This window comes from Penicillium nucicola, assembly GCF_028828085.1.
Source record: "Penicillium nucicola strain IBT 29836 chromosome Unknown utg000002l, whole genome shotgun sequence".
Lineage (NCBI taxonomy): Eukaryota > Fungi > Ascomycota > Eurotiomycetes > Eurotiales > Aspergillaceae > Penicillium > Penicillium nucicola.
Window position 1 is genome coordinate 2,592,134 of NW_026643126.1, and position 11,423 is coordinate 2,603,556.

General features: G+C 50.8%; 3 protein-coding genes across 3 annotated transcripts; 1 reads left to right on the forward strand and 2 right to left on the reverse strand.

The window, feature by feature from the left end:
- Window positions 1-991: 991 nt before the first annotated feature.
- N7511_002760 (putative phospholipid metabolism enzyme regulator) lies at window positions 992-3,706 on the forward strand (the record flags this gene model as incomplete). Its single annotated transcript, XM_057125185.1, has 1 exon — window positions 992-3,706. One exon carries the CDS (start codon window positions 992-994, stop codon window positions 3,704-3,706), a length of 2,715 nt encoding a protein of 904 aa, XP_056987344.1.
- A 1,300-nt stretch (window positions 3,707-5,006) lies between these two features.
- N7511_002761 (DUF3824 domain-containing protein) lies at window positions 5,007-7,709 on the reverse strand (the record flags this gene model as incomplete). Its single annotated transcript, XM_057125186.1, is given in 4 exon segments — window positions 5,007-5,449; window positions 5,545-5,674; window positions 5,689-5,906; window positions 5,969-7,709. The coding sequence occupies 4 exon segments, from the start codon at window positions 7,707-7,709 to the stop codon at window positions 5,007-5,009; spliced, it is 2,532 nt and encodes an 843-aa protein (XP_056987345.1).
- A 2,981-nt stretch (window positions 7,710-10,690) lies between these two features.
- N7511_002762 (glutaredoxin) lies at window positions 10,691-11,142 on the reverse strand (the record flags this gene model as incomplete). Its single annotated transcript, XM_057125187.1, has 3 exons — window positions 10,691-10,851; window positions 10,951-11,049; window positions 11,097-11,142. The coding sequence occupies 3 exons, from the start codon at window positions 11,140-11,142 to the stop codon at window positions 10,691-10,693; spliced, it is 306 nt and encodes a 101-aa protein (XP_056987346.1).
- Between the last annotated feature and the right edge of the window lie 281 nt (window positions 11,143-11,423).

Below are 11,423 nucleotides of genomic sequence, written 5' to 3' on the forward strand. Positions count from 1 at the left end.
TGAGATGACTTACTAACGCTATCTCACACTAAGAGTATCCTGGTGGTCACCTGCTCTTCCTGTTTAGTACCTGGTACTTTTGAAGACGATGAGGTCATTGTGGCTGGTATTCCCCTTACCGTAATTTATGCCCACGTTTTTATTACATACTCATCTTGGTCTCAGAGCTGTTACCTCATCGTCAACCCCGGATTTCATATTTCTCTTCTCTCCATCTCTGAACCTTTTATTTCCTCATCTTGACTTTCTTCTCATTCCCAGGATTGTCACTTGAGGTTCTAGACCAGCCGCGTGCTCTGTGCTGCAGTACGAGGCCCCCCTTTCTTGACGTGGGCTATTGTCATTGGCCTTTGCCGAGCGCGGACCTGACCCTCTCAGCCACTTTCACCGAGGTTTTCGTCACCGACATCTCTGGTGCATTCGGCAGCCAAACACCCTCTTTCACGAAAACCAGTCAAGCCAAAACGTTGAGCCGGATCGGCGGACCCCCATCTGCGCAAATCCGCCAACCATAAGCCGTCTTCGATTCAGTCGTTCTAGACGCACTTGTCCTTGTTTCGAAACAAAGCCAAACGACATGTGTGTGTCTCTTTGCGATACTCTGACGGCCCACTTAGTATTCTAAACACACTCCATCAATCTCCAGTTTCCCCAACCCCCCTGTCACTGCTGCAGCCCTTCGTTTTCCCGGTTCTTCTGTACAGCAACCCCATCTCCAACAGCATGTGGTGCTCGGCTATTCGTTCTGCTACACCCTCGCATGTGTAACGACCCGTATTCTGCGCAACATTTCCCTCGATACCTCGTGAGATACCTAATTCGCTCTTGCCTACAACAACTCATCTCTTCACCGTTGAACGTTCCCTGCCTGGCGCCGTGCCTTGCTTTTTCTGATCCCCTTTGGGACTTGTTTCTGCCCAACTACCAGGCTTCCTCTCGGGTCTCCTGACTTGTCTACGCTGTGTCAGCCCATTTTGACTCGACGCAGACCATGGCTGCGGAATCCGAGAGGCTGCCTCACCTTAATGGTGCCTCTGGATCGTCCAAAGGCGCCAAGGATGCAGAGGCGGCATCGGATGCTGTGCATCGGTCGACCAGCGAAGGTGCTGCAACTGAGCGCTCTTCCGTTAAATCCCAGTCACAGCCCATGTCCCAGGTGCCCAGGCTCTCTCCAAATATTTCCAACCCTTCCGCACCGGCATCCGCTACAAACTCCGCCGTCCCCTCTCGCGAATCCTCCCCGGTCCGATTTTCCTCACGTCCCGTTAATCACTCCCCGACCCGACTGTCCTCTCAGTCCCGAAAGGCTAGTCAAGACCGATCAAGCCCGACCCGAACCTCAAACGGCCCAACATCTGTTCCACCGGGATACAATACAACTTCCAATTCACAGCGTTCATCCTCCTCTCCTGTGAACCCTCTCGTCCTCTCCGCGCCTCTCGAGACGCTGGCCAATGTTGCCAGTCCAGAAAAGTCTAACATGCCATCATGGGCTGGGAGCCGTCGCACAGATTTGGATCCGGCTGTTGCGAATACGTCACTTAAGAGGGCGTCGCCCACGGAGGAACCCGCCACAAAGGTCGATCGAAGCACGCCTCGGGCTGCCACTAGGGGCACCAGTGGTCAAGGGTCTTCTTTGGAAACAGTTGAAGAGATGGCTAGCAATCCTTCAACCCCATCCAGTGAAAGTGCCCTCAAGCCGGTCACCGCGGAGGAGGCTCGGCTGCACCGGATTGATGAAAACCCAACTTCGCGTTCTTTGCAGCAAAATACAGGGAGTGGCAGTGATAGTGGAGACACTCGAAGCTCTACCGCAACGGCAAAGGAGGAGCCTCGCTCTCAAGCATCTGGAGCAACGAAACCGCCTGGAACACTTATGCCAAAGCAATCAACAACATCTCTTAGCGCCGGTGCTCGCGGAAAGCCTGCAGACGGGTCGGTCCGCAACATGACCGTCGAAACGGAGACTGTTAGCTCCATCCCACAAGTCTCCCTAGGCGTGGGCGCGGGAGAACGAGGCAACACTTCTCGTGCTGACCAAGGTACACTTCGCATGAAGCCTTCCACGGAAACAATTCGTCCACGCAAAGAAAAGAAGAAGCATCGCCGTCCCAACAATATTCAAACGGGGCCAGCAACCAGCAAAGCGGACATCTTCGAAGCTAAAGTGGCTAATGCGGTGGACGAGGCTGATGTTTCGGATTCTGACGAAACTTTCGTTTACGAGTCTAATCCACCGGACCCCTTTCCTTCCCGACCCTCTCGTTATCACTCCCGGACGCCTAGTGCAACATCCATGGCCAGTCAAGTGGACCAGCTGGCTGGTCGTGCACGAGGAATGCGGGACGGCTCTCATAGCGTAACCAGCAAGCGGAGCATGAAGTTCACCAACAATCCCTACAACAGTAGTATTGACGGCGATGGTCCTGATGTTGAGCTAAGTCGCAATGGTTCCAGAGTCAGTGGAAGCGGAACCATCACCCCACGACACCACAACATCGGCCGCCACGTCCGGAACGGTGTACCCGCGGGTCTCTTCGATAACGAAAGCACACCTTTCCCCCAATCACAATCACAACCTAAATCCCCAAGGCATTTCATCGGGAGTGGATATCGGCACTCGCGTCACAGCAATACTCGTTCCTCGCCCAATTACAAAACCATCAATGGCACCAAGAAGGCTGGTGAGGTGTTCGGCTATGACTTTGACGCAGAAGGCGCCGACGATGAGCGCACTCCTTTGGTTGGGACGCCACGTCAAGTCCGCAGTCGGCATGGCCGCAGACCTAACAGCGCAAGTCTGCGGCAAATGGAGTACATGGCACAGCGCCAGCGCGGATATTTCTCCCAATTTGGCTCATGTGCCATTATACTTCTTTTATTGGTCATTGTGGCAGGTGGTGCCACATCGTTCATTGTGGCGGCCACCCAGCCTTTATTGGATGTCCAAGTTGTTGCTATTCAAAACGTGCTCGCGTCAGAACAAGAAATCATGTTGGACCTGAACGTGGAATCGGTCAATCCAAATCTGTTCCCTGTCACAATCGAGGATACTGATATCAATATCTTCGCCAAGAGCCGCTTCGTCGGCACTGACAAGCTTTGGCGCGACCATGGTGACCTGGATGGTTTCCCGCGTGTCGAACAAAGTCGGCAGCGCTGGCAGCTGTCGCAGACTGTGCGCTGTCTTGGAAGTGTGGACTGTATGAAAGAAGCCATGTCAGGCCATTCAAACGGCGGCGTCGACAAAGGAACAGACCCACCAACGGACCCAGAGGGCGATTCTCAAACCATGCTCCTTGGTCGTGTGTTCCACTTCGATTCCCCCCTATCGTTTGAGTCCTCCCCATGGAACCATTTCACCTCCGGTTCGAAGGGACAGATTCGCCTAACCCGACCCGGTAACAAAACCGAGGAAGGAGGCACAGAGCGCTGGGAACGTGTCCTACAGCATCCATTTGAGCTGATCGTCCGTGGCGTCGTCAAATACCAGCTCCCACTGAGCTCCCATTACCTGTCAGCATCCATCAGTTCCAGCGTCAAGTACGTCCCAGATGATGAGGACACGAACCCCAAACACCCACCTAGCAACGACACAGCCCGCATCACCCTGGCGAAAAAAGCCACAGCCCCTATCCGTCTCCCACTCTCTAAAACTCCATCTTCCACGCCCGAGTCCGGTACAAGACGACCTTTTACGGCATAACAATCACCCATTTAGCGATAGACTGATATCATTGACTTACGACAGCCCTATTCCTTTCCTTTCCTTATCTTATATTTTTATTTATTCTTTTACCTACCTATCATGTAACGAGACAAAAGCAAAGAGTCCCAACCCTACCTATATCCCTCTTCCCTCTTCTCTCCCAGGAAACCCCCACCCAAGGGACCTGGAATGGAATAGGAATATTAGGTCTAGGGAAACCAGCTTGGACGCCCCCTTCATGGCTTGAGATCTTTCTTTCCCTTCCCGCTGTATACCCATTTGCAAGCCCTCTGTCTTACGCCGACTTCGATTCATTGTTTCTAGCCTCTGCATCGAAACCAAGTTATAATACTTGTTCCCTGTTAATTGTATTGGAAATGGTAGTAGGCCCGGTCCAACCACTTCCAACCTGCCTTGCTTTTTTGTCGCTTTGCTATCATCATTATTTTCTCTCTTGCCTTTTTTGGAAGAATACGATTATTTCTGGATCTGGGTTCCATTTTCATTCTCATTATATCCCATTCCGCTTCATTCCTTGTCTAGCGCTCACCTGTTTCCTTTTCGGACTATCGTTGAGATGTGGTCTACTATCATCGTCTTCTCGAGAACACACACACACACACAACCTGTATCAACATTGTATTTTGTTTTGGCTCAGCTCTTTACTGATTTCGAACATGGAGATGAGATGGATTTAGACCCGCCTGTATGCTACTGCCTCTTTTGTATGCCATTGCCTTGTTGACTCGGGTTATTATTCTCTTAGCTCGGTCCTCGATTATTGAAATACGAGTGTTGGACTGGCTGTTCATTGTGTACGAAATGGGGTTCCTTCCGTGTCTATCTTATCTTATGTTTCTGGTACCCAGTATCTATCTTATTAGATATTATGAATGGATGAATCATGATTATGACCTTTGACTGGGAGCGGTGTTTGCTACACAGCAAGATAGGAGGTCGAGGTCTACAGCATGAAAGTATTTGTTTATTTGTATGATTGAGTGCGGGCAATTACGATTTTCAGATAGGATTTGGAAGTAAGATTGTGTTGTCAAATAAAAAAAATGCATTGAACTATCAGAGCATCTGAGCACATAAGAGTCATAAATCATAATCATAGACATAGAGACAAGCACCATACCCTCTACAAGCGAACGATGGATAGGCACGTTAAAAGGAACTCAAAACCGCAAGCAGGAAGTAATGTACCAAGGAAACGAGAATCGACGGATACAGAGGGGATCCGCGGGAAGTGAAAGGGGAAGGAAGGGGAAGGGAAGTGCGAGGAAATTTCAAATCAGAAAAGCACCTTGCTGAAGCGAGTTACTAGATCCTCGATTTTCTCAAGGGTAGGATCACGTTCTTGGATGAGACGGCCGTGGGAGTCAAAGCGGTCTGGTAAATCCTCTGTTGAGTCTGAGTCTAGATCTGCTCCGGAAGACCGGTGTTTTCCGTTGGAAGAGTAGCGGTGATCATGGCGGCGAGAAGAATGGGAAGCAGAATCATGGCGAGAAACGGGGGAGTGGGGAACAGAGGAAGAGCGTCGTCGACGGTGGTGGCGATGGGATCTGCCTCCACTGTGCGAATCAGGGCCAATGGTATCATCACTGTCATCTGTCTCGTAGCCTTTGTCTGGTGTCAAGTCAAAAGCAACAGACTTGGAGCTTGACGACTGGGGCGGTTGGCTATTTGACCTAGACCGAGCTGGAGATGAGGGATATGGATTGTGGCTCTTTAGACCTAGAAGAATGCGGTGTTAGTATATGTTATGTTGGATTTATGGGATTAGTCCAGTCCTGGACTTGGACTTGGACTCTTGAGTTCATAGAACCCACCATCTTGCACGGTGTTCTCATCAGAGGAGGGAGGGCTCACATTCTCATCTGCCCTACGAGGTCGGGGAGCGTAAGTTTCTGGTCCCATGCCTGGGCCTGGTGGAACAGCTCCATAACCGTAAGGCTGGGGCTGTGGTGCAGCACCAGGGGGGGGAGGGTAGTCGCCTGGGTTGTAGGGGGCAGGGGTGGTGTTGAGATTATGAGTCGAGTCGCCCGGCGGAGGGGGAAGTAGTTGTTGTTTGGATAGTAGTGGGGGTCGCTACCCCCGGGTGGGCCCTGAGCTGCGGCGTGGGGCGAAGGCGGGTAGGGCTCAGGGTCGTAGGACTCCTCGTAAGGATCGCGGTTCGGATCGTGATCGTACCCTAATACGCCACTAGTCAGGGTGAATATTTCTCAGAGGCATCACGGGGGATGAGGAACTTACGAGAGTGCTCACGCTCTTTGGACTTCTCACGGTCCTTACGCTGGGAGTACTTGTGAGCTGCATAACCGAGCCCAGTGGCACCTAGTGCGGCCGATGCAATATCACGCGAGCGGCTGCGGTGCTTCTGGCGGTGGCGGCGCTCCTTGTCAGAGCCATCAGAGCTGCTGTAGCGGGCACCACGGCTGCGACTGCGGCTTCGGCTATGGCGGCGTGGAGCATAGGCCTCATGTCCATCAGAGTAGTAAGGGCCACCAGGGCTGACAGGTGCACCATAATAGTGCTCAGCTGGAATGCTGCCTGCAACTGGGTGGTTTCCGTACTCAATCAGCCCGGCTGAATCACGAGCAGGATCGGGGAAAGCCTCTGAAGGGGCTCGACTGCGGGATCTGGAGCGATGGCGGCCACGGTGCGCGCTCACACCTTCTTTGTCATCCTTCTCGCTCTTCTTCTTCTCATAAAGACCAGTAGCTGCAGCGGTGGCTAGGCCAGCAGCTGCAATGGGGAGGGCCTGTCTAAACTTGCTGCGAGAACGGGAACGCTCGCCCTTTCGAGAGCGTGAGTGGCTTCGGACTTTCTCGACAAGTCCTGCAACGGCTGCACCAGCTAAACCGGCGCCAGCCATGTGCTTGCGACGCTCAGACATGCTACGCTCGGAATCTTTGCCGTCTTTGAGGGAGCGACCTCTGCTGGCAGCACGAGAACGGGAGCGAGTGCGAGATCGGCTCTTGCGGTCGTTGTTGGACTTGCTGCGCAATGCAGCCACACCGGCCGCCACGGCAGCGGCACCCACACCAAGCTCAAGAAGGGTCTTCGCACGCGAGTGCGAGTGAGAGCGGCTACGACTTCGGCTGTGATGACGACCACGGCTGTGGCGGCTGTGATGGTGGGACGAACGTTCGTCATCAAATGAGTGTGCACGGTGACGGCTCTTACTACGGCGGTAGTAGTCGCGTGCATGCGAAGCAGCGTTGACAGCCACTGCTCCGAGAGCACCCGCGCCAAGGGTCTTACCCAGACGACCGACGCCATCGCTGACATCTTCGCCGTCCCGCTTGCGGTGACTACGGATCAATTCTGCTGCTCCAACACCGACCAATGCACCTTCTGCGAGGTGACGGCGGTGGTGGGGGTGGTCATCAACGTCACGGGTCTCTTTGCGAATGTAGACCATGCTATCATCGCTGCTGTAGTCCTCGCGCTCGCCACGGCGGTGACTTGTCTGGGAAATCGAGTCTCCGGGGCTCAGCTCCCGACGAGAACGTCGGTCATCGTATTCGCGGACTCGGCGATGTCTGGCGTAGTAGTACGGATCTTCGTCGACTTCGGAGCGGCGCACAACATTGTACTCGGATTCGCGGGCTTGATAAATGAGCATGTTTTCTTGTATGATATGAGATGTATGGGGCTCCACTCGCTCCTGGGGATCCATGGGTGGCCGAAGACGAGAGTGGGGGTGCAGAAGCGCATCACTGGGGTGTAGGGACTCACGATCATAATAATCTCGCTCGTACTCATAGCGGCGAGTTGGGGGTTCGTAGTCCACTTCTCGTTCGTAGCGGGAAATGGTCATGGGCTCACTGCGATCGGTCTTGCGCCGAATGACAAGCTCGCGCTCGCCGGCATAGTCGTCATGTCGTGACATGAAGTCTCGACGGTCGTCCTCGGCTGGAATGACGTAACGCTTTATAGAGACGGGGCGGGACTCATCCCAATCTCGGTCACGGCTGTAGGTGTACGACATCAGGTGCAATGGCCGATAGAACTGTGGGTGAGAAATAGAAAGGAAGATCCGAGGGAGATGTAAGAAATCCAAAGCACGGAAAAAAAGTGAGATGCACAATGCAGGGAATGAGGGGGGCGGCAGGACAGGGAAGTGGGGGGTTGTGCAGAGAGGCTGTGATCGACTAGTGGCGATCTTTCTGGAAGCCTGATTGGTAACTGTCGCACCAAGTGAAATACACCCGAAACTTCAGTCGGGCGTCAAATCGTAGGGCAGAAGCGGATCCGGCTCAGCCTCAGACGTGCAGATGTTGCAGAAGTGCGGCAAATCAGAGACAATAAATGGAGATGAATACCGTTGAAGAGAGATGTCGAGATGTTGACGAGAGACGGGGACCGCAGACCAGATAAGGCTGCCACGTGAGGCTCCAGAATCGTTTGCCCGGGTGTGGCGAAACACGAGCTGTCGAGGCAGAGATGAAAGAGAGGTGTGAGATGATGGATGAAAGACAAGGAAGAGAGAGAAGAGATGAGAGATGAGGGACGAGAGGACTGTAGTTGTTTGTTGACGGGCGAAGTTTGGTCCCTCCCGTTCTCACCCATGGAACTCTGGCTCTCTCTACACAATAACCCTAAACCCTCATTTACATTCCAGAGATCAGACCTGTTTCATGGTCAGGAGGCCTTTCTAGTCTGATGCACAGATAGATTAACTGTCCTGTATAGATTACTGTAATCTCGGTCTTGACGGGCTAACTAAATGACTTGTCTAGACTGGTTTCCCCAAAGTCTTGACATCATAAAGATACAATCTTTCACTCTGGACCACATATACCCTGCACTGACTCGCTCTCAGTTCTATCACGGGGATGACACAGCAGCATCCGCGCCCCGATCTTTGTCTCTGCCCGCATGACGTCAAGTCTGGTCGCGGGGCGTTCTGGCGTTCTCGGCATCTGGACTACGCCACGGTTTCGGGGCAAACGGGTGCACCAAATGGGGCTATGGGGCACTTCTTTCGTATTTCGTATTTTCAAGGCTGAAAGACTGCTTCAAGGGCGACACGGGCATTTGGGTCAAAATTCGGATTCAAAAAGCCCACTGTAGGCCATTTCAGGAGTGTGGGCTGGGGGTGGCTTACTATTGGACGATTCGACCAGTTCCCTTTGACAGTACTGTACATCCAATTTCTTTCAACGTTGCTTAGGTCCCAATTTATCCTCTTTCATGGAATACAGGTATGCTCGGCCTTTCTGGCTCTTTGCTAGTCTTTCTGTGGTGTGGCGACCTGTCCCGACCACATAGTGTACTCGGTATAGTTCCCACAGTTGGATTGACCATGAATGATATGCATGCCGCAGTGATGGTCCGCATACATAGAAGCGTCTAGATCAACTTGTGTAGCTTGACAAGACAATGATCGACTATTTATGAACTCTAACAATATTCTATTGTGCCGATCAGCGTACTAGTCTCCGCGCAAAACCCTCCGGGGTATGGTTGGCAATAGACTGTGAATTGTATCACAAAACAGGTGACTCATTGATCATCTTCAAAATCTGGGGTCTATTTCCAAGTTTTGTACGAGTTCAGGAAAGATCCGGATTTTCCCTGTTACCCAGGGAATTCACATGGCCCTCGCAAAACTACAGGTTCTTGGGGAAGCCATAAAAATCTAGCATATTGCGAACCAAAAAAATAAAAGAGAAGCAATTAGAGAGAGACATTTCTACCTGAACAAGTGGAAATTAAAAATCATCACTTTGCACGCACCTTTGATGTCTTGACACGAACTCGGGATATTCCTACTGTTATAGTAAGTAAATTGTTCTGTTCTGCCTTCTTTCTTCGGCCTTCTTGGACTTTGACATTCATTTGAAATTTTGCTTATTGCTAAAAGCCCCCGATTATAGTCAATTGAAAGCAGTGATTTGGTGGTTTTTTATACTTAACGACTAATAATCACAGTTGTCCATGAAACATTTAGAAAAAAGGTCCAGAAAGTCTATTCAAGCTAAAAAGCTGTTTAGGAAGAGTATCTAACCCAAGATTAACATCCTCTCCGAATCCTAAAGAAGTCGAATAGAGTAGGTTCTTTAATAATCTAGGGATGTGCCATTCGAAGGGCGTAATTCGCTCTGAAGCAGGGTAGCCTGTAGCTCCGGCATGGTGTGTAGTTCCGTGTAGATAACGGCGGCAGACAGGCGGGTTTGCACTTCTAAATTTTTTGTTACAGAGATTATTCATCCCTGCAATATGGGCCAGAAGTTCTGCTCTGTTCGTTTCCCAACCCATTGGGCTGGGACGTTGGCTTTCCATAGTGAAGACTTGAAGGATGTGGAAGAGGAGAATGTTGTGTGTGGATGAAAAGATGAAGAAGGGTAGAAGTAAAGGTAAGTGACATGCTCGATTCACCCATTGGATAAAATTTGGGTAAAAGTATAGGTAAAAGTATAGTGAAAGTCGAAAGTCAACAAGTAGGTTAAAGGTCAAGTGAAAGTAAAAATCTATATCGTGGTATATACGACTTTGAAGCTTTAAAGGCCTCAGTTAGGTCAAAACGGTTTTCCCGTGCCTATTTCTCTATCCTACAGTTGTCCTAGGTACGGTTTATACCGCGCCAATGCAGTAAGACTTCCTAGAGAAACTCGTCTAGCTCACTCTGATCGTCAACATAATCCGGACAGTACCTTAGGGTAGCCAAGTGCGTTACATAACCGCCGTCCCTCTATACCAGGCAGCCATACATTTAGTGAGTGTGTGATGTACGGTACGGTTTCTACAGCCAGTATAAGGGAGCCTGTGGTTAACTGACTGGTGTTGCGCTTATTTTTGAGACCTTTCTGGCCAGGGCAAATCAATGGGCTCCGACCTGAGAGAAATTTCAGCCAGGACATGCGAACACTATCGGTAGTGATCTTGTTTAAGTCTATCTTACTCCTAGAGTCCTCTTCCGTGAGAAAGCATTAGAAAATGAGTTGATTCTACTTGCCAACCACACATCTAAATAGCACCGGCCTCCTTCAACACCGCCTTCAATTGAGCAGTATTCAACTTCTGCAAATCAGAGTTGCCGCCAATATGCTTGCCCTTGATGAAGATGTTAGGAACAGTGCGCTGCTTAGTGAGCTCCTGCAACGCATCTTGGATCTCGCCACCGTCCTCTGAAGACAATGTCAGCACCGGTCCCAAAAAACAAAAAAAAAAAAAAAAAAGAAACAAAAGATCTAGAGCCTAAAGAAGCAGATACACTCGCTACTTACTCATCTTATCCAGTTCGAGGCATTCGAACTCGGCATCTAAGCTGCGAAGTGTGCTCTTCGCCGAACTGCAGTGCGGGCAGTAGGACTTGGAGAAGACGACTGCCATGAGTTAGCTTTGATTATCTGTGCACTTGTAAAGTACGTACCGACTCCATTGTCGTCAATGATCTTTTGAACTTTGGCGACGGACATGATGGGTGATTGGTTGCAGGTTGGGGTTTGCTTGCTTTCCGAGCTTGCCGCTTTGATAGAGCCAGTCATGTGACTTGATGCTTATTTCCTTCTGACGTCATATCGAACTATATTCTTGCCAAACGGTGTGGATGGAATTCACTTTCGGAAAGGAGTCTTGCTTGCACCAGCATCATTAGCACCGAGAGCTCAATAAAAAGAGTTAACGGCAGCCCTAGAGTTATCAATCTACTGTCTTGGTCATTGAAAATAATCATAAAGTGGAAATTGTATTAAATTGT